The sequence below is a fragment of the Chelonoidis abingdonii genome, chromosome 11 (genome assembly GCF_003597395.2).
Source record: "Chelonoidis abingdonii isolate Lonesome George chromosome 11, CheloAbing_2.0, whole genome shotgun sequence".
In the NCBI taxonomy this organism is placed as follows: domain Eukaryota; kingdom Metazoa; phylum Chordata; order Testudines; family Testudinidae; genus Chelonoidis; species Chelonoidis abingdonii.
This window is the reverse complement of record NC_133779.1, coordinates 8,411,841-8,435,453: the sequence shown is the minus strand read 5'-3', so window position 1 is coordinate 8,435,453 and position 23,613 is coordinate 8,411,841. Positions and strand designations below refer to the sequence as shown.

General features: G+C 42.9%; 1 protein-coding gene across 1 annotated transcript; it reads left to right on the top strand.

Moving 5' to 3' along the window:
* The first annotated feature begins 1,803 nt into the window (after positions 1-1,803).
* On the top strand, positions 1,804-21,642 carry LOC116823150 (butyrophilin subfamily 1 member A1-like). The gene is given in 11 exon segments (XM_075070456.1): positions 1,804-1,873; positions 4,954-5,301; positions 7,428-7,703; positions 9,178-9,279; positions 11,116-11,172; positions 13,031-13,057; positions 14,513-14,539; positions 16,778-16,798; positions 19,725-19,751; positions 20,493-21,359; positions 21,362-21,642. Coding segments are annotated over 11 exon segments (2,103 nt in total).
* The last annotated feature ends 1,971 nt before the right edge of the window (positions 21,643-23,613 follow it).

Here is a 23,613-nt window from a genome sequence, read left to right as displayed (position 1 = left end):
GATCAAAGCCTTAATGCTCACCCAGGGAGTACGTACATGTATGGTAAGTTTAGAGTGAAAGTTTTGTTGGTGAAAAATACAACCAGGAGTCTGCAGAGATAATCTATGGGAGCAGATTACTCCTCACCCTGCTGCTGTCACTCCTGTTGAGTAATGCCTCACTCTACCAGTGGTCTCCATAGCCAAGAGCTTCAAAATGGACTAGTCATGTTGTGTGCCCAATTTGAGAGACCCTGAAGAGGCCTGAATTTCAGAAAGAGTTGAGGAGCCCCACTTTGAAGGTCAGTCTGTTTTAAGGTCTCTCAAGCTGGGCACCCAAAATCACCGGTCAGTTTAGAAACTCTTGGCCATTGAGTTCAATAGGACTGTTCATAGTGTAGGGTACCAACCCGAATGAGTCAAGCCCACAGTGTCCATGGAAAAAGAAGGCTGAGCTCAGCAGTATGATCATCCTCAGACAGCCGCACACAGCCCCCATGTAGACAAGTCCTTTTGTGCTGATGGCTTATGTAGATTTTTTTTGTAGTGACTTGTTTCTTTAAGGGTACATCTATATTACAGTAAAAAACATGCACCACTAAGTCTCAGAGCCTGGGTCAACTAACTTGGGATTGCTGAGCTCTGCCTGCAGGGCTAAAAATTGCAGACATTCAGGCTCAGGTTGGAGCCTGGAGGTCTGAGAACCACCTTTGCAGGGTTTCAGAGCCTGATCTCAAATGTCTACACTGAAATCTATACTCAGTCCCAGCCATCGCCATGCTGCAGGTTTTTATTGCAGTGTGGACATACCCTAAGGCACAGCCCATGGTAACAGAAATTCTGAAGACTCTGATGAGTGTAAAGGGGCAGGAAAAGTGCTGGATTTCCATAGCGGAGAATTTCCGCTCTGTAGGGAAGTAAATCCTCTGACTTAGAGCTTGTGTTGTTGGCTTGTGTGTCACCCCAGCTCCTGCAGTGTATGACATAGGGGTATGAACTGGCATGTCTTGAGCTTTACAGAACTCCAGTTTAACTGATCGGAAGTAATGGCCCTTTGGGGCCATAGCTAGGAGCAGCCCCAGAGCTGGCATAGAACTGGTCCCAGAATTAGGAAGTTGCAACCAACTCCTTTGTTCTCCCAACTGCCACATCACCAAAGTTTGTCAAGTCGGAACTAGGTGCAGCTAAGTGTGTGTCTATGCTACGGTCACTGGCTGTGACTGCAGCTCAAGGGGACATGCCTGAGCTAGCTTTAATCTCACTGGCTCAGGTACTGGAGTGGAGCGGTGAAGCTGCAGCACCACCAGCTAGCCTTGGGGTAATTATCCTGGATTCTGGGCTGGTTCATGCAGCCTGAACTGAAGCTTGTGCTGCTGCAGGATTGGAGCTAGTGAGATTAAAGCAAGTCCTGTGTCTCTGGCCCATTGTGCCTCAGGGAGAGTCAGTGCTTCCAGCAGCCCTGGAAAAGGGCAGGCACTGTGCCACGGCTGGACAGCAGTGGTGCAGGAATCACATGGCCTTGCCCTCCCTGAGCACTAGGACTAGGACAGTGAGTGTCCCTTCCACCACAGCAAAGGTTCTCATGTGATCTCCCCCAACACTCACCCTCACGCTGGCTGCACATAGTGACACCCTCCTATATTGTCCAGCTTTCCCTGCAACATGCAGTGACACAAAGAGAAGGGACAGAACAACCTGGTGTATTTCAAGAGGGAATAAGAAGAAACCAGGTGTCTTGTATTTCTGAGTATCTGTGTCTATTTTGATTGCTGCTCTCATTTCAGATCAGCCCCCGTGACTCTTCCCACATGAACTACCAGAGACATGGAGCTACGGGCACAGCTCTCCAGCTGCTTCTTATGTGCCATACTCCTAGCAACAATTCCCTTTTCAGGTAAAAGCATTTTTGGTAAAACACTTTTCCGTTGCCAAGGCTGGCTCCAGCTTTTTTGCTGCCCCAAATGGCGAAGGGGGAAAAAAAGATAAAGCCACCATCGCAGTCAGGGGCACTTTGGTTGCAGCTCTATCATGCCACTTCATTCTTCGGCGGCAATTTGGTGGCTGGTCCGTCCCTCTGAGAGGGACCAAGAGACCCATCACCAAATTGCCGCCAAAGAACTGGCCATGCTGCCCCAAGCACCTGATTCCTGCGTTGGAGCTGGGCCTGTCTGCAGCAAAAAAACTCTGGAGAGAGACCCTAAACCTGCATGAAACCCCTGCTGGTATCTGTGTTTCGGCAGCGAGAATGTTTCTGTTTGTGTTACTGAGCCCTAAACAGATGATTCAGGAGGCATTGGGGATCTGGTCCTGGAAGCATCTGGATGCTCTCAGTGCCTACTGAGCTCGGCATCTCACAGCAGATTCTCAGCACATTGCCAGTTTCATACTCTTTGTAAGGCCTTGTTTCTCTAGTGAGGTGCTCAGTTCATCATGGACCTGTGGTCAGTATGAGGTGGAGGGAGAAGTATGATTGGTCTACTCTGGGGATTTGCTCCAATTCTAGCCATCGGGGAAAGATGACCAGTGCAAAGCCCTTGTATAGACAAAAACACCCACACCCCCGCCACACACACACACACACAAACACACAATATGGCTTAGTTGAGCTTATCCCAGCTTTAAACTGCATACACAGCACTAATAGAAATTATAGATCATGCTCTGTCTATATTTAGACATTTGCGCTGGTGGCTGATGGCTGGAATAGGGCAAACACAGGATTGAAATTTTCATTTGAATCTTTTGTTTCAACAGAAAAATGTCTTTTTCGCAACAATAAATTCATGATTTTTCAGCTGCCCTCCTTACCCATCAGATTATCAGTTTGGAAATTTTTCCACTCCTTTTTCTTTTTTTGCCTTTCTTCATTCCCTCCCCTCTTTTCCAATTTTACCATTGAAAAAAGAGAAAAGTGAGAAAAAAGCAGATAGGGCTCTTCCCCTTCCCCTCCCCACAAAAAATCTGTTATTAGATCATTGGAAAAATTTGAACTGTTTTACAAAAAAATGGGGAAAAAAGGGTTTTTTTTATTTGTTTCTACATTTCTTTAAATGCATTTTATCCTTTTTCAATAAGCTCTCATAGATATGCCCTAAGGTCTCCCAGGCAGGCTCTGGTTATCTGGGTATGTTTTATCTGTTATAAAATGTCTTATACACCAATGGTGCAATAACAAAATGTATCTCCATTCTTCTTCTTTGATTCCCATCTGTCAGCTCAGCAGCTATGATGAGGGTTGAGTGATGTCTTTCTACCACTTTCTGTCTTGAACCAGCTTCATGGCTTCCTTTCTCTTTTTGATCTATGTCATTGTATCTACCCAATGTAGTCTCACTCTTCCTCTATTTCTAGTTCCTTGCCCTCTGGTATGTATTGCCAATATGGTATCCTCTTCAGGTCCATTACTGAGACATGTCCAAACCATCGCAGTTACCCTTCTTCAATCTTCTGTAACAGGGTTGTTTCTTGCCCTAGACATTTTCTTCTGACTTCATTTGTTAAAATTTTCTGCAGTCTTGAAACTTTCAGTATCCCCCTCAGCCAGTTCATTTCCGCAGGCAAAGTCTTCTGTTTGTTAGCTTTCCTCATACTCCAGCATTCCAACTTGCAGCGCAGTATTGGCACAAGAGTTTCTTTGTTGTTGAAAAGTATTGAGCCTTGCAGATTGTCAGGGTTCCCTCCCCACTCTAAACTCTAGGGTACAGATGTGGGGACCCACATGAAAGACCCCCTAAACTTATTTCTACCAGCTTAGTTTAAAAACTTCCCCAAGGCACAAATTCTTCCCCACCGTTAGTGTTTTTAGGACACTAAAAACCCAATCAGATTCTTGAATGTAGAACTTTATTATAAAGAAAAAGTAAAAGAAACACTTTTGTAAAATCAGGAAGGAAGGTAATTTACAGGGTAATCAGATTCAAAACACAGAGGATTTCCCCTCTAGGCAAAACTTTAAAGTTACAAAAACAGGGATAAACCTCCCTTTTAGCACAAGGAAAATTCAAAAGCTACAACAAAAGATAATCTAACACATTTCCTTCCTATTACTTACAATCGTAGGTTCTTAGTTCAGATATGGCTTTGGGAGATGTATTTCGCTGCCCTAATTCCTCGCTGACTGGGAGAGAACAACCCAAAGAGAGACAAAACAAAAACTTTCCCCACAGATCTGGAAGTATCTTCTCCCCTAATTGGTCCTTTCTCAGGTGCCAAACAGGTTATTTGAGCTTCTTAACCCTTTACAGGTAAAGGAGGGATTTTGTGCTACCCTTAGCTGTATGTTTATGACATAGGTGTTGCAGTTTTCCAAACGCAGTAACAGATAGTCCATTTTTTAATTTTTACATCATATTCACAATTCCCATTCTTTGATACTAGCCTTCATTCCCCCACCCCCCACTCTTTTCTAGTTCGTCTCCACCTTTGATCTTTATCTCTTCCACTTGTCTTCCAATTGCCATATTTTTTGTCTTCCCTGTGCTGATGTTCAGTCTGAATGTTCTGCTTTCCCAATCTAGCTTGTTATTAATTCTCTGCAATTCCTCCTTAGTCAATGCTATGAGTCAATATCATCTGCGAAACTCAAGTTCTTAATAATCAGAATTATTTTAGATACTTAATAAACAATAACAATAGCATTCAATTACATATTTGCCAAGTATTTCTACTTTTTATTTATTAAGATAGGTTCCTTCCCCACTGCTTGGAACACCTGTGATCTCTTGAATCTAGCTTGTTTGGTTAAAAAATAGTATTGAAGACACAGCAGCATGAACCCCTGCATGAGCTAGGAATGTGAGTATGTACCCAGAGTTCTGGGTGGGCTTATACAGCTGAAGCCCATGCCACCATGTGTTCATTGCTCTTTTTAGCCAGGCTAGCTGGATTCAGGATAGCACTGGCATGCCTACTGAGCTGCAATCAACCCTCCAGTTGCAGTGTAGACACTCCCTCGTTTAGATTTGCTTCTTTCAGAGAATTTCGAAGTCATCTCGTCCCCAACTGTCACGGGGATCGTAGGCCAGGATGTGGTCTTACCATGCCAGATCTCCACCAGGACGCAGCCAGACAATATGGAAGTTCAGTGGAAGAAAATCATCCAGGTAGCTATAGAGACTGTCTATGAATACAGAGCCCAGACAGGCCAGGATGTGCCAGGGCAGAAATACCAGGGCCGGACCATGCTGTTGAAGGATGGATTCACCACTGGGAATGTGTCTTTAAAGCTGAAGAATGTCCAACCAGCCGATGTGGGAACGTACAGCTGCATTGTGAAGTCTAACGCGTGGAGCGCTGATGCTGCAACCGAGCTTCAAATTGGAGGTTGGTGATTTCATTGGGCAGGCTCAGATTTTGCCTGGCCATGATGTAGATGTGCTGTGTGGAGAGGATACAAGGAGTCTTGTTCCTGTGTGCAGTCTGTATAATGGCCAGGCAGAACTTCATTCTCTGTCCCTCCCAGTGTCCTCAGGGTGCTGAACAGGAGGCAGGTCCATAGCGCTGCCCCATATGAACCAACCAGTGGAGCTGCCCAGTTATTCAAGGGGCTGCAAGCTATATTAGCAGCCTGTGTGGTAGGAGCTCTGTGGTAGGACAACTCCCCATCTGCCCCTAACTCTGCATTGTGCCTCTGCAGGACAATTGAATCCTAAACGCACAGACTATGAAACACTGGGCCTGATTCTCAGTCACACCAAGGCCTCCTTATGTTGCTCTCACAGTGTAAAGGGGTCTTAAAGTGGGCAGAAATGCCCCCTGTCATAAACAGATAAGAAAAGTTAATAGCACAGAAGTACTTTATATCTCTTTGACTATAAAGGGTTAACAAGTTCAGTAGGCCTGGCTGTCACCTGACCAGAGGACCAATCAGGGGACAGGATACTTTCAAATCTTGAGGGAGGGAAGTTTCTGTGTTTGCTGTTAGTTTTTGGTTGTTGTTCACTCTGGGGGTCAGATGGACCAGACGTGCAACCAGGTTTCTCTCCAATCTCCCTGATACAGGTTCTATAGATTCCAAATAGTAAGTACTAGGTAGATGGCGAGTTAGGCTTATGTTTGTTTTCTTTATTTGCAAATGTGCATTTGGCTGGAAGGAGTTCAGATTTGTATTTTTGCTGAAAGGATTTTAATTTGTACTTGAATACTTAGGCTGGGAGGGTTTTCCATGTTTCCATTATAGCTAAAAAATCACCTGTACTATATCCATCTTAAAATTTTATCAAAGATAATTTTTCTCTCTTTATATTTAAAAGTTTCCTGTTTAGAAGTTAATGTGGAACTCATGGTGGACGTTGTACCCAGATTGTGGGGAGAAAGTGAGCAGGTTGATCTCTCTCTGTTAGGATTTACTGTTCTCTCAGGAAGATGTCTGGAGGGTGTAAAGAGGAGGGAAGGGGGAAGGTTGAAATTCTCTGTTTTAAAGATTCATGGAGTTTGAATCACAAGTGATCTTCCAGGGTTTAACCCAGGGGAGGGAAGCCTGGGGAGAGGCATACGGTGGGGAAAGGGATTACTTTCTTGTGTTTAAGATCCATGAAGGAATTGGGTCTTTGGGGTGTTCCTGGGCAAAGGTCTTGGGGGGACCAGAGTGTACCAGGCACTGGAATTCCTGGTTGGTGGCAGTGCTACAGGTTCTAAGCTGGTAATTAAGCTTAGAGGAATTCATGCTGGTTCCCCATCTCTTGGACGCTAAGGTTCAGGGTGGGGAATTGTACCATGACACCCCCCAAGAATAGGTCCTGACTAGGTCTGTGGCTGGCATAATGGTTCTGTACCCAGGCACCTGGGCAGAGCACAGTGCACTATGGATGTCCTCTGTTCACCAGGGCCCATGGGGACTAGCTGCTCTGATTTACACCAGGGGGCTGGGCAGGCCCTAGCTGGCCCCAGAATACAGACAGAATGAAGGTGGCTTAAAGCCCTTCCTCTCTTCCATCCTTGCCCAAATCAGAGGGACTAGGGAACTGAGAAACATGCCCAGCCTTCTGAGAGTCCTGTCTATGGGCTTGTCTACACTGCAGTACACTATAGTGATGGGAGGGGTTCTCTGATCACTGTAGTGAATCCATCTCCCCGAGGGGCGATAGCTAGGATAAAAGAAGAATTCTTCCATCAACCTAGTGCTGTCTACACTGAGGTTAGGTCGGCTTAACTATGTGACTCAGGGATGAAACGATGTAGCTGGGTCGACCTAATTTTTTAGTGTAGACTGGCATGAGTTTTGGCATTGGCATGTGGCATTTTAAAGGCCAGGCAGCCGTATAACTTGCCGTTTTATAGCAGAGACTCGCCATGATCTGGAATCCCCAAGAGAAGCAGGTGAAGAATTTCTTTGCTCTCCAGTAAGAAAAACACAGAAACTGGGACTATGTCCCGAGCTAAAAATAAAGCCATAACAAAGGGACAATACTGTTTCCCTGAAGATCCTAATCTCTCCCATCTTGTTTTAGCTGTTGCCCCTGTGTCCATTGATGTGCTGGGTCCCCAGGGTCAGGGGATTGACCTAGCCTGCAGGTCAACAGGGTGGTTCCCCAAACCTGAACTCTACTGGGTTACAAAGAATGGACAGGATCTGCAGCCTGTTACCCAAACGAAGCAGGAGCATGAACTTCTATTCAGTGTTCTGAGCCACGTCACAATCCTGGGAGAGGAAACTGGAGAAATCAGCTGTGTTATCCAGAACAGCCTGCTTAAAACAGAACAGCAATCTGTCATTCTCCTCTCAGGTGAGTCCTGTGCATCATGCTTTAACCGTGGAGCCACTTCTCTGCCCAGAGTCATGTCCTATCAAGCTCTAGTGTCCGTATTATTGGTATAAGAATGTGGCAGAACACAGCTTCCCACATAACTCAGAAGGATGCTGCCCTAACACTGTTAGAAGGGCCCCATTGTGTTAGTTGTTGTACAAATAACTAAGCTAAGCTCACAGGGTAAGATTAGGACAAGAAGAAACATGGGAAATGATGAGCTGGGAGGAAAAGAAGCACGTTTTGCATGCAGCGTGGTCTAGTGAATGAAGTACTGGACTGGGACTCAGTAGACTTGGATTCTATTCCCAGCACTCCTACTGGCGTCCTGGGTGACCTCGAGCAAGTCACTGCCTCAGTTTCCCCATATATAAAATGGGGATAATCATGCTTACCTCATTTGAGATCCACTGATAAAATACAGATGTAAGAGCTAGAGATGATTATTACTAATAATCAATCATTTCAGCTCACCACTCATCTCACTGTTCTGGTGATTTATTGAAATTTGGATAAATTAACCAGTTGTTTAGTGGCAATAGGAGTCCAACTTCTAATTTTTATTCTCACAAGGCATCTCTCTCTAAACTGACTCCTATTCACTTGTGTGTGATAACCAGCAATGGACGCTGGACAGCTTCAGACTCCAAACTGGTATGAAATAGCACCCAGTCAAATGTCAGGATTCACTATATTGAGGTACAGTTCCCCCCAGTGCAGAAGGCCAGAACAAGGCCTATGAACCATGTTAGTCCTACATAAATCCAAGAAGCCTTGAGCTGGCTACCTACTTTGGAGTGAATGTTACCTCTGAAGAATGTGCTGCGATGTTCATTGATCTCTCACTCAAGGCAGGGGTAGAAACTGATTTTCTTGATCTTGGCATGTGAAATCTAGAATCAGTGGGCCAAATCCTCAGATAGTGTAAATAGTGGTAGTTCTACTGACTTCAATAAAGCTATGCTCATTATATTAACTGAGGATCTGGCCCATTGACTCCAATGGAGCAGGACCAATTTACATTAGCTGGGACTCTGGTCAAGTGTCTTTATCATTGCCCAAAATTGCTAAGGACCCAGGAACATCTTACGATGCCATCGCTGATATTGAAAAGGATATGAATCTGAAGTTAGTCTCATTGGTTTTAAAGACTAAGATACAATTCACTGTAAGAAAGGGTGTCAGAATCTGGTCTGCAGAACACAGGCAGGATAAGAGCAGGAGTGAATTTGGGATATCCAATCTGGCATCTCTCCTGCTCAAGGGCTAGATTTCAGCTGGGTAAATCAATGGCATTTATGTCAGTTGTGGGTCTAGCCAATATTCTGTATTGCAAAATCAGTTAACTCCTATGCTTCACACATCCATGGAGCCTAACCTATTGTTCCTCTAAGCACGGGAAAGAGACAGCTTGTTTCCAGAGTGACTTTTTTTATATATATTGTTTTCAAAGGTGATATTTTCCCTCATGGTTCTCCATGGCTTGCTGCATTCTGGGTGTTATTTACTTTAGACCTTCTTGTGATTGGTGCCTGTGTATTTTGGGGTTATAAAGGTAAGTTCTTTATTTGCATGTTTAAAGTCCCTCCACAAAGGGAGAAATAATAATCATGAAATTGTGACCAATTGAAACCCAAACATCAAACAAAATGTAACTACTATGTTTAGTGGGGCTCAAAAAGGCTTCAGGATTTTTAATTAATCAATTCATTAATTAAAATGTTTGTTCATCTCTGATTAACATCTAGTACTAGAAGAAGAAATATTAAAAATTGTCTGTTTTAGTATTTTGAATAGGGAGATTCTATTTTTTCTGTATTTGGCATTGGTGTGACTGCTTCTAGAATCCTGTGTCCAGTTCTGGTGGCCTCAGTTCAAGAAGGATGTTGATAAACTGGAAAGTGTGTAAGAAGAGCCACAAGAATGATTAAAGGATTCAAAAATATCTCAATCTGTTTAGTTTACCAAAGAGAAGGTTAAGGGTTATTTTATGTCACATTCTATAACCTACACTGGGAACAAATATTTGATAATGGGCTCTTCTATCTAGCAGATAAAGGTACAAAAAAATTGAACAACTGGATGTTTGAGCTACACAAATTTAGACTGGAAATACAGCATGCATGGTTTAAAAGTGAGAGTGATTAACCACTAGAACAATTTACCAAGGGTTGCAGTGGATTCTCCATCACTGGAAATATTTAAATCAAGCCTGGGTGTTTTTCTAAAAGATCTGTTACAGCTCAAACAGGATTTTTTAGGAAGGAAGTTCTCCGGCCTGTATTATTCGGGAGGTCAGACTAGATGATCACAGTGGCCCTTTCTATCTTTATAATATATGAATCTACGAATTTCATACAAAATTAAAAGGATGGAGTAGAGGCACAATGTTGAGGCCTGATCCTGGAAAAAAAACTATTGTGCATAGTGCTCACTGCCATGGATAGTCCAATTGACTTCACTGGACTTTAATGAGATTACTCACAGTAGTAAGCACTACACTTGAGAATGCAGCTTGTCAGAATTTTTTTATTTAATTTTTTTTATCAAAATGTGGTCCTTTTTAAAGGATTATTTTTACAAAAATGTTTTATATTTTCAAAATTTTCCAATTTTTCAGCAGAGTCTGTAGATCATTAAAATTATCCTGTTGTTTGTTTTACAGACTCTTTTTTCCATTTTGATTGATTAGTTGGTTTTGTATTATGGATTTTGACTGGCCACTGAAACACAAGGTACATTTTTTTTCAATATTGAAAACATTCATTTTAAAATATTTCTGAATCTAAAATCAGAACAATTTTGACTGGAAAAATATCTTGACAGAAAATGTGGAAAATAAAACAATGGACTCTTATAAACCACAGCAGAATGGAAAATGTTTTCAGAGTTGCCAAAACATCAGCAGTATTTCGTTATGTTTTTCAACCATCTCTAATTGTTTGCAAGATCAGGTCTAAATATATGTGAAAACAGAGGAAATATTACTCTGATACAAATTCCACAATTCATGGGCATGAAAAATTTCAGAAGAAAAGACGCTGCTAAGAAGCAGTTTGACATTATCTGTTCAAAATACTTTTATGCATATTGAAATGTCCTATATCATTAGAGTGTACATCATTGATGCCTATTTCCACAAGTCTCAAATTGTTCATGAAGCATTTTATGTTTCTCGTCCTTCCTCTTCTCTTAAACCTTCAGCTTCCTCTATATTTAAATTCTTCCTTCTGCCAACCATGCATAGTATGACAAATGTGCACTGTACTTAGATCTTCTACTTCCATAGTTCAAGCACTTTGGTGAACATCTGTTTGATTGTATCTGTATTGTATCTTTATTGTACCTGAACAACTTAGCACACCAAAATATTTGATTCTTAATCTTATAGAAAAGCAGAAGGAGTTTAAGAAAAAAGCATCAGAAGAAGAGAGTTTACTAAAGAAGGGTAATGTATTTCTCTTTCTTAAATTATCCTTGTTATGTTTATACTCAGTTTATACATCTGTTTTAACTGGAATTATTTTTTTTCTTGAATTATTTTTAAATATATAACCTTTTATCTCCTACCATATTATCAAGCATTTAATAAAGTTATTAAAAAGACTTTAATATGTATTTTACTCATAAATTGGACCAGATGTCTATTTCTTCCTGGGAAATTTGTCTCTCCTGCTGCTTACATGTTCTAGGATAAGGCCTATACACTCTGATAGTTTCCCTTAAAAGTCTTATGGCATCAAATAAATGTTACTAAGCCAGATGACAGTGTGTCAGTCATTGCACTGATCTCAAGGTGCATGTGTAAAAATAAGCTCATCTCACACTCTTTCAATGATATTTTCTCCTCTTTCCATATCCCCACCCATTTTTACCTCTTGTTTTGTTAAATCTATGTTAGGGGCTGATCCTGAAAAGCTTTATTTGCCATATTGCACCACCCCTACTATGAAATCTGGGAGGTGTGAGTATGCTCAGGGTCCTTGAACAGTATCCCCAGAGGAACAAAGAGGAAGGATACTGAATCTGAAGTTCATGGGGCACATGACTTATGAGGAGAGGCTGAGGGTACTGTGCTTATTTCGTCTGCTGAAGAGAAGAGTGAGGAGGGATTTGATAGCTGCTTTCAACTACCTGCAGGGGGTTTCTAAAGAGAATGAATCTAGGCTGTTCTCAATGGTGGCAGATGACAGAGTAAGGAGTAATGGTCTCAAGTTGCAGTGGTGGAGGTTTAGGTTGGATATTAGGAAAAACTGTTTCACTAGGAGGGTGATGAAGCACTGGAATGGGTTATCTAGGGAGGTGGTGGAATCTCCATCCTTAGTTTTAAAGGTCAGGCTTGACAAAGCCCTGGCTGGGATGATTTAGTTGGGAATTGGTCCTGCTTTTAGCAGGGGGTTGGACTAGATACCTCCTGAGGTGTCTTCCAACCCTGATATTCTATGATTCTATGATTCATCTAAGACATGAGTGGCCTTGATTCTATTCTTGGCTGTGCCACCTGTTGATAACTGACCTTGGACATGTCACATAAAATCTTTCTGTGCCTCTGTTTCCTCAACTGTAAAATGTGGATAATGACATCCCCCTCCTTTGTAAAGTATTTTGGGACTGAAAGATGAAAAGCACTAGATAAGATTTAGGTATTATTTTTATTACCCTTCAGGATTCAGCTGTGCTCCCTAGCCACAGAGTCAGACTAGGCCATAGAGCTCAGCTTTTCCTACCATAGGCCCACAGTTTAGCCCTAAATGTGGAACAAACAGCCAAAATGAGGGGCATGATTTTGAAGCAGGAAGTTTGAGGTAGATTTAATAGAGATGAAGATGCCACAATTACAGGGTAACTGCCCCTCTGCCCCTCTATATGCTCTCAATTGCACCTTTTCAAGTGACAGGCCAGGTGCCTTCATTCTTCTCAGGGTGGAATCTCATGATTCTCCCACTCACAGACCTAATCCCCAGACTATATCCGCACCCCCCCCTCCCCGCCATTCTCCAGTCATCTTTCCTTAGTAGGCCCAGCTGTATTTGGTGCCTGCAAGAGAATTCCCTCCAGGAGCTGTGATCAGTATGAAAAAAACCAATGACTGAAGACTGCTCCTTCAAAACCATGTATTGTTTGTTTACCCGTGGGAAGACAGCATTCAGAGAGAGAAAAAATACATTTAGAGAGATTAGTGATGTAACTGGTTACTTTCCTATCAAACATAACCTCCAAAAACATTATTTGAGGTGCTTTTTTTATCAACTTTGTATTACAAATCATCACAGTTCTGTAGTAACATGTCATTCTCTTCCATGCAGAAACTGGGATTAAGAAGTTGGAATCAGGTACAGTAAAAATTACTTTCAGGACTGAAAATTTCAGATATGGGTTTTCACACTATGATTCAAGAGAAACAACGAGACATAAATACTGTGACATGTATCACAGACAGTTCAACTTAGTGCAGGGGGCTCTGGGATAGATGCCAGGAGAGCCAGGGTGGTAATTCTGGCTCTGCCATGAATATCCCGTGTGACTTTACACAAGTCACTTAACTTTCCTGCCTCCACTTCCCCGTTTCTAATAGGGATCATAATACTCATCTGCTTCCAAGGAGTGTTGTGAGGATTTGTTTGTAAAGTCAGTGTAAAGAGGATTTGTTTGTAAAGTCAGTTCCCTCCTATGCAGAGAGCCAGAGCAAGACTTACGCACTACTCAAAATAGGACTTAAGCAGAACTTATGTGACTTTAGTCGTGCATAGGCATCACATGGGCCTTCTACACTGGGTTGATTTCATCCTAGATAATCATTATTTGTCTGAGAAGCCACCTGCAGTTTGGAAGAGCAAAGAAAAGCACCTGACAGGGAAGAACAAATGTCTAGCACTGTTCATCATTATTAATATTACTGTGTTTTAACTGTGGTCTCTTAAAAGTACCTCCACAGTATCAGAGATTAATTGCAAGTCTTTCTTTGCAACTAAATCCACTTAGCCTTTCCTATCACAGACTAGTTCATCTGGGAAATCAGTGCTACAAATACATTCCACTTCGGGGGGGAAACAAACAATCTCCTAAGTTAAAAATTAGGCAATTTTCAAACTTTTACATGTAAATAGGTCATGGTCTTATCTACATTAGAAAAACATTTTGCCAGTAGCAATCTAGTGGCTAAGGGTTTGATATTTTTGAGATTGCTGTAACTGTAGATGCACTTATACTGGCAAAAAAAAGGCGGGGAGGGCTTTTGCTAGTATAGCTTATTTTACTGGCTGAACCACAGTAAGCTACATTTTTTTGGCCAGTATAGCTAGGGCTTTTGCTGGCATAAAATCTGCTGTAATAATATCACTCCCCTCATTGATATTCCTGTGCCAGCAAATCACTCTAGATCTGTCCCATAGAAGGCTATGTCTACTCTAGACCTGCTACAGAAGTGGAAGAGGTTCTTCCATCGCTGTAGTAAACTACCTCTCCGAGAGGCAGCAGGTAGATCAATGGAAGAATTCGTCTGTCAAACTAGTGGTGTCTACACTGGACTTAATTCACCTTAACTATGTCCCTTAAGGATGTGAATTTTTCACATACCTGAGTGACACAGCTGGGTCAACTTAACTCTCTAGTGTAGACCAGCCCTTATATGTAACAATTGATTGTTTACCACTTTTATAGTGATCATTAGTTTTTCCTTTTTCTAACCAGAGAATCAGTGTATGTATTTCTCAGCAAGAACTGAAATTTCTGTTTTAAAATATCAAATTGATAATCAAAGCTTTTTCTTTGTCTTTTTCCTTTTACAGAATGTCAGGACTTCCAGGAACGACATTGTAGGTCTTGTTTTATGGTACAAAATTAATAAGCAGCTATAACTGTAGATTGAATTATAGGGAATTTGGAAACATAGGTATATAAGGGGATTCTAGGGATATTATATTGAACAGTGAGTAATATGGAGCATCAACAGACCTTGGATATACATTTTTCAATATGCTTGCTAACAGTCTATCTTCTCCTTCCTACATTTTTACTCTCAATATGTGATTAAAAAATTAATGGAAAAGTTTCAGCTTGGTGGCTGTAAATAATCATAACATTAAAAGTACTGAACTGAGTTCCTTCAGACTTGGTTTAGTAACTCCTCAATATCAAGCTATGTTTAAAGATTATATTCATTGTTGTGGCAAAGCATCTCCTCCACCTCACTGGACTCAGCATTTCCCCCTCTGGCAGGGGGTAGCGGAGGTCTGGAATAAATCAGCCCCAATCCAAACAGATGCTGTTTTGGGATCTATTTCTCATTATTTTCCTGATGAGCTTGCCCCGAGGCCTAAGATATGCTCTTGCACCAAACAAAAGAAACAAATTCACAACATAAAATGAAGGGAAATGCCTTTCCCTATCCCCTTTCTGGTTGAGGATAGGGGGATCCTTGTTATTGGCCCCAGGGTGGCTCATCCTTTCCCTAAACAGACAGTCAAGTAACTAGCTTCCCCTGTGAGAAGGAGGAGGAGGAGCACAATCTCTCTCTGGGGAAATGTTTCTCCTTGCTGTCCCTAGCCAGCACAACTTGTCTCCCTTCCCTCCATTCACCAGAAGAGGGGTTATTTAAAGGTCTCAGTCAGCCTTTCATTGAACTCAGGTGTCCCTTGTTGACCTGAGGTAACCCCTTTTTGGCTTAGAGGGAAAAAGGACCTTTATCATTCTATGGCTAATACTAGGGTGACCAGATATCCTGATTTTATAGGGACAGTCCTAATATTTGCATCTCTATCTTATATAGGTGCCTGTTACTCCCAATCCTCTGTACTGATTTTTCACACTTGCTATCTGGGCACCCTAGCTAATACACCTGCCTTCCATCACCCCTCTTACAGCTGTCCAGTCTGACTTTGTCACACTGTACTGTAATTTTCTGTGTATAGGAAATTCCTATTTGTATTAAAATACATGCTATTAATTGATAAATAATTTATAGTCATGTAAAGGGAGTCCGTATTTTAAAGCTAGAGCACTGGAAGAAGAGCAAAGGTTTAGCCTTTGGCTTCAATTCTGCATTTCCTGACTTGTAAGTTGCTGATTTCTCAATCTCACCATTGCAATGATGATACTGATATTTGTGCTGAATATTTTATATAACTTGCACATAATTATGGCTCCCCTCACTATAGCAGCAGGGTGCATTAAAGTAAGTTAAAAGCAAATACAAAATATTTTGTTCCTTTATCTCTCCATGTCTAATAAACCAATTTACAATCAACCTGGCTCTGAGAAAAATAGCAGTAAATATTGTCAAGCGCAAAATTAGCTACTGAGTAAATTTATTTTTTATTTTTTGAGCCAAAGGCATTGCTTTTAGCACTATTACCCTCGGTGATTTGTCCAAATTTGGTAGATTCCCTCCAGTTCACCTGTTGGAGGAAGGTCCCTCGTTCCTAACAGAAAAATAATCTGGGAAATAGCCTAGCTAACAGCACAGCCACAGAAAATTCAGGGAAAGATGTAACTTTTCCCCACTCCTTAGAAAGAAGCAGAATTTAAGGGAGACTGTCAGAATCCAGAGGTTCAAACGGAAAAACAAAAAGCAGTGGTGCTCTTCTGAGTTCCAGCCACTTGGAGCAAATTGATTTGTGTAATAATGGATAAGTCTATAGAACTAGTGAATAAACTGCATTTATTTTGGAACTCTGGGTCCCTCACCTGTGCTCTTATCACTAATCTCTCTCTCCTTGGATTACATCTACAAGACCAAGACTCTGAGCAGCCAATGGAGATGAGCTACAGCAAGTACTGAAGCTCATCTCCTTAACTGTATATAATAAAGCTATCATAGATTTCTCTTTTGTTTTTCCCTATAATGTGTTTCAATCAGTCTTTGTCTCTTGTTCACTCCCTTGAGATTTTCAGTGAGAAGAGAAAATCTAGCCCTCAATTTGAAAATCTTTATTTGTGCTGTATGAAATCTAAATTAATTTAGTTTTATTTTTTCCCTACATTTATGGAAACACCCAGTAAACTGTGCCCTTTGCTCTAATAAATGTAAATAATACCAGATCTTTCCATTTCAGACAGAACAGTCACAGAACTAGGTAAGTCAAGACATTTTTTGCTTCATGTCTTTTTATATATAACATTGACACCTGTAGCAAATTGCCGGTACTGTTCTGCTGTGTCTCGCATTTTCTCTTCTCTGGGGTAGGTTCAGGGCGATATTGCTTGCCTCTGAACCAGTTCTTAATCACTCCCCTAGTGTCCTTGGAGGAGGGAAGTGGAGAGGGAGGGACCTGGGCCCGCCCTCTACTCCAGGTCCCAACCCAGGGGCCCTGGGGTTGTGGTGAACCACTTGACTAGCGGTTTCTTCCCCTGGGTTACTTCCCTCTCATACCCGTCAGCTTGTGAAGGGCTTCTCGCCTCTCTTCTATACAAGCCTGGTGCCCCTTACCTAGGGTTTCTGTTGGGCTTCCCAATCCACCGCAGCACTCCTCCAAACCTTCTATTTCTCTCTGGACAAACTCTTCTCTTCTGCAATCTGCACTCTGCTCCAATCCAACCTTTCTCCTTCAACTACCACACCCTGTCTGACTGAAGCAGGGGTTTATATCCCATGACTGGAGTCAGGTGCTCTAACTGAAGTCAGGTGCTCTAATTGGCCACAGCTGTTCTAGTTAATCTAAAGCAAACCTTCCTCCCTTGGCAGGGAATAAGGCCCCCTGCTAACACTGTTATGCTGCCCTCTGGCCATGCTGTATCACACACCCCAGAGGGGTCAGCAGCAGAGTTTGAAGTTGGAGTTTCATGCAGGAGCATCTGCTGCCCAAGCTAAAAGGCCTAGTTCCTTAACCAAGTCTGTTATAGGTTTATCCAGTTTGAGGTGCTTAGTCAACACCAGAGTGAGATAGAGTGCTACATAGACACAAATCGTACTCTGAGCAAAAGCAATATCTTCTCTCAGTGCTTGAGTGCTAGCAACGAAGTGGCTCAACAAGCAGGGGTCTGGACAGTCAAATGTCTGCCCTAGGGTGACCAGACAGCAAGTGTGAAAAATCGGGATGGGGTGGAGGGTTATGGGAACCTATATAAGAAAAAGACCCCAAAATCGGGACTGACCCTATAAAATTGGGACATCTGGTCACCCAAGTATGGCTCCAGGTTCCTGAGGAACTTTGGAGAAGGCACTCCCAGTTCCTGGATTTCAGATTCCCCATTGGGAAACAAAGACTGACATTGGTTGAGTGGAAACTCAGGGCTTTGTGGGGTGGTTCTGCTTACAGATGAGATCAGTGATACAAAGCCTAGGTAATACCTGGTGTAATCCATTTAATTACAGAAATATACACAAGTCCTGCTATTTCTCTGAACAGCAGCGTGAACATAAAGCACACAAGACTTTGCCAAAATCCCACACCAGACATTCCAGCTAGTTCTGTGCCCGAGAAACCACTACCCCTCAGCCTCTGCTTCCTCACCTGGGTCACACACAGCTGCTGCTGCTTATTTACTGCAACTGCTTAAACATACAGCCTTCTGATAGGCCTCAGCCTCTGTGTTTCTTTCTGAGGAAAGCCCATTAGCCCTACTCTCACCCCCTGGCCACATGGCTTGTCAGTTTTCTTGGTAATTAGTTCCTTCCTTTATATCCAACTATTTTGCACTACTGAAGAGTTGTTCCTACTGTTAGAAACAAAGGTTTTAGCCACACACCCCATTTATTCTAACAATCTCCATGGTTGCAGGGTTGCCAACTTTCTAATCACACAAAACCGAACACCCTAGCCCTGCCCCTTCTTCAAGGCCACACACCCCACTCACTACATCCCCCCCCTCGGTGGCTCGCTCTCTCCCACCCTCACTCACTTTCACTGGGCTGGGGCAGGGGGTTGAGATGTGGGAGGGGGTGAGGACTCTAACTGGGGATATGGGCTCTGGGGTGCGGCCAAAATGAGGGGTTCAGGGTGTGGGAGGGGTCTCTGAGCTGGAGCAAGGGGTTGGGGTGTGGGAGGGGGTGAGGACTCCCGCTGGGGGTGTGGGCTTTGGGGTGGGCCCAGGGTGAAGGGTTTGGGGTGCAGGAGGGGACTTCAGGCTGGTGGCTGCTGCAGAGGGGTTCAGGGTGCGGGAGGGGGCTCTGGGCTGGGGAAGGGGGTTAGGGTGCAGGGGGGATGAGGGCTCCAACTGGGTGTGTAGGCTCTGGGGTGGGGCCAGGGATAAGGGGTTTGAGGTGCAGAAGGGGACTCTGGGTTGGGGGGGGGTTCAGGGCTAGGGCAGGAGGTTGGGGCTTAGGGTTGGGGTGGCTCACCTCTGGCGGTTCCCAATCAGCAGCACAGTGGTGGTGGGGCTAAGGCACGCTTCCTGCCTGTCCTGACTCTGCGCTGTGCCCCAGAAGCAGCCAGCAGGTCCAACCCCTAGGTGGAAGCGCGACAGGAGGCTCGGAGCACTGCTTTCACCTGCAGGCACCGCCGCCGCAGCTCCGATTGGTCACAGGTCCTAGCCAACGGGAGTGCGGAGCGGATGCTCGGGGCAGGGAAAGCATGCAGAGCCTGGTGGCTCTCCCGCCTAGGAGCCAGACCTGCTGTCTGCTTCTGGGGTGCAGCGCAGAGCCAGGACACGTAGGGACTAGCCTGCTTTCGCTCTACACCACTGCCCACTGAACTTTTAATGGCCTGGTCAGCGGTGCTGACTGAAGCCACCAGGGTTCCTTTTTGACCAAGCTTTTGGGTCAAAAACCATACACCTGGTCAGCCTACGTGGTTGTCTTGCCTCCAAGACCCCGATAGCAGACTGTCACCACCTTTCACTATAACAATATTCACTTTCCTTTATACGGCACTTTGAGATCTACAGATGAAAGCAATAATATGAGGATTAGAGTAGTTGTGGAGCTACAGGCTATTTCTTTTCCATTGCAAGTATTCTCACTGGAGTCAATGGGACTTTTCCTGAGTGAGGACTGGAGAAACTTACCAAATATGAATTCTCACAGTCTTGAGTTCCATTAACTTGGTGATTCTCCTTTTGCAGATTTCAGGAGGGCTCGGAGCTACATGGGTGAGTTTAACTCTGTAATTAGACTGACACCTTATTAGGGCTCTTTGTCCAGACCCCGAGGGAGCAGGAGATGGCAATGACATATGAAGGATTAAGGGACTTACAGTCTGGATATGAAGGCAGGATCTATGCTAATAGCAGATGCTAGCATTTGTAGGAAGTTTCTCTTTCTTTCTTTCTTTCTTTCTTAACTCATACAGTCAAAAAGCCCATATTTCTACAACAATCAAATATGAGTTGTATATTTCTGTTCTTTTTCATCAAATGAGTGGAATCTACTGATAAGTGTACAGCTCCTTCAGCCCCGTTCTAGTGCTTTTCATATACTAAAATAAAGAAAATAAGTTTCACATATATTCCTAATGTGGGGATGCCACTATCTTGATTCAGGAAGTAAGGGCTGGGATCTAGTTTCCTATCACAAGTAAAACAGGGGGGACTTTTTACTTTAGTTGTTACTTAAAATATTTGCCTTAACATTAGAAGCTATTCCTTTTCTCCTCAAGATTTCCTTTGTTATTGAGATCTGACTCACTTGTGGCTAATTGAGTTATTCTGATCCCTCTCCCTCGGGGTTCCCTGACTGATCCATGGTTAATGGGGTTATTTTCATGTGGGATTGGGGGAGGGGTGTCCTTGACTGAACCATGACTAATGGGGTTGTTCTAGTCTCTCTCCTGTGGGATTGAGAGTCCCTGACTGACAAGCAGCTAATGGGTTTAATTTGGTCTCTCTTCCCAGTTCCTGTCACCCTGGATCCAAGTTACAAACATCCTGAATGCACTGTGTCTGAAGATGGCAAAACGGTCCAACACAGACCCCCTTCCCCAGGGCCGGCTTCCCCCTCTGGTGCCCTGATAGCTGTGGGGAAGGAGGGATTTTTGGCCAGGAGGGATCATGGTGATGAGGGTGGGATTTGCAAGTGGTACTGGGAGGTAGAAGTAGGGAACAGCCTTGATTGGGAGCTGGGGGTGCTGAGTGAGACTGTGAGGGACAGAATAAGACTGGGGAGTCTGGAGAGACCCCCCAAGGGAGGGTTCTGGGCTCTGGGGAGATCCGAGGGGAGGTATCACCCCGAGAAGACTGACACTTTGATCCAGAGCTGGTATGAGAAGCCGACAGTGGTTGGGGTGCATCTGGATCTAGAAGAGAGGAGTCTCTCCTTTTATAGTGTCAGCGCAATGGTCCTTATTCTGGAGATTCCTGTGGAAGGTTCTGATAAAGTGTACCCATTCCTCAGCCTTGGTTACACTGCAGAGAGGGACCAGGGGAAATCCCTCAGCATCTGCCCTCCCAGCGACTGGGATTTCCCTCAGAAATTAGCTATCAGTCGGCTTGTTAATCAGGGAACTCCCAAAACTGGAAGACAGCCTTCTACCTCCAACAATGGGGAAGAGACGAGAAACAACACAGGGCCATCTGCAACAGGAGAAACATCCCCAACTCCTGGAAAGCATTCTGCTTCCGCAGACCAGGATGTGAAAGGAAACAGAGCTTGGTCATCTATGGTCAAAAATTTGAAAAAATCCTTCCCTTATATGAAAATGAGAAAGGGGGATAAAACAGAGCAGGAGAATCTGCAAGAAGAAGGGAGGAAAGAAACACCAAATCCAAGATCTCAAAAGCCCATCTGCAAAAACCCCACCTGCCAGAAGCCTTCCCACAGAGTGAAAGGAATCGGAAAGAGAAAAACACTCAGAACATGAATCCAGAGGGAATCTCTGGAGCTGACACTCTTGTTCTGCAGGTTCCAGAGACAGGAAATATGACAGGGGAATCAGATCCAAATGCTGACACCTTGAAAATAACCATGCTTCAAAGAGAGTCTGGAAATGGTGACCCTTCAGATGTTCCCCTCCCCTTGAATTCAAAGGAAAACTGCAGCGATTAGTGATAATGCTTTAAAATTCACACTAATTAAATAGGAAGGTGTTAACTAGAGGGGACAATGCTAATACTACTGTTAAAGTTAGGAATTTAAATACACTGAAGTCAGGAAATGCAGAAGGGAAGGTTCTTACAGTCACACATTATCAGCTGCTGCTACCCTTATTTGGTGTGGCACTCAGTGTGAGTGGATGATAGAATGAAGGACGCACTTTGCAGGACCAGAGTCTGATATCCCTACTCATGTGGAATAGCTTCTTATTCCAACATCAGTCCTATTGATCTCCGTATGACCACTCATGGAGTAAGGTACTATGCAGCATGAACAGAGAAACAAGAATCAGGCCAGTCGTACGCAGTGTGTGCAATGCAGATGAGTTTTTTTACTCAGAGAACTTTACCTTTTGCATTTCCTTACTTTTGTCCATTTACATGCCCAGTAAATAGGACCAACATGTTTCAGAAAGGGAAAGAAGATGCATGGGTCACCACTGCACATGCTGTTGGGGTGTCAGTGCGCATTTGCTTACTTTGACACCTAAATAGATAAATGTGAATGCAAAGGGCTAATTTATACTTGCAACTGTGGTAAGTGCATGTGCAGATGCTAGTGCACAAATGCATATTTTACAGGGACAGTGAGCCTCTACCTTCAGGAAATTTGCCCATAATGTTAAACTTAGATTGTGTGTATAATCTTCCTGTTTATCACACAAAAAGAAAGAAAATGTCAATGCTATGTTGCATTCAGCTATGAAACTGTAAAGCCTTTGGCTTTCTATGTACTGGGGGTAAAATTTTCCACAAGTGCCTAGGTAAGTTAGGATCCTAAGTCCCTTTTCAGAAAGGACTTAGGCACTTGGGCTCAGATCTTCAGAGCTGTTTAGGCACTTAGCTCCTATACAAATCAAGTGTAGCCAGATCCTTAGACTCCCAAAAGTCTATTACTTTTGAAAAGAGGACTTACACTACTAAATCATTTAGGGTCAGATTTTTAAAGGTATTTAGGTGCCTACCTCCCATTTCAATAAACACCATCAAAAATCTGATCCTTCTGAAATTTTTTCACTAGACCTTTAAATGTTTTTAAATGTTTTAAAATGTTTAAGTAAGCTTGCATACTGAGTTGAGTAGCTGTTCTGTAGAGGGTCTTGGCAGCTAATACCTAAGGAGACCTCTACATGCTCGTGCGCATGCTCACACACACACACACACAGTGCTCTCAAAGATACATTACTTTTGTTTTCTCTTCTTGTTGTTTTCTTTAATCAAAAATACCCTGGCGGTTTTTGTGTTGTTTTTGTGTGTGTGGAAATATACAAATTCAGGCAATGAAGATGAGAATGTAAAGCACAAGGAAGAGCTCTGAGAAAGTGAGAAAGCCATGAAAAAGTATCCTAAATAGAAACAAAAGAGAAAAAAGAACATAATGGAAATATAGAGTCTGCAGCTTAATGAAGTAAAGACAATATCTGACATATATGTTCATAGGCTTGGTCAGTATTTTCACGTAAATATTAACAATATCTTCCAAAAACAAACTTCTAGCTGGAAAAGGAAATAAATGGGATAGGAATAAATAAATAATCTAAAGCAAGGATAAAGAAAAAAACTTGGCGGGGGAGAGACAGTCTGTTGCCTTTATTGTACTGTGATAGTGTAATCAAAAGAGTCAGGTTTAATGTGATGGTTTTATCATTTCTACATTAAATATGAAGACTATGTCTTTGGTTTACAAAGTTTTCCCTTTTAATTTTCAGTGTTCTAATAAAAATATAGTTGATGTGGTCAGGTTTATTTTCATGCTATTTTTAACTAAAGCTGGGGTATAAAAATCTATATATTTCAACTGAAAATTAAATTAGAACTCATCACCACCATCAAAAACACCTCACTTCGGGTTTGACTTCACCAGGATAAAAGGCATGTTTTTAAACTTCTGTTAGCTCCCTGCATTAAAACGCCAGTGTAGACA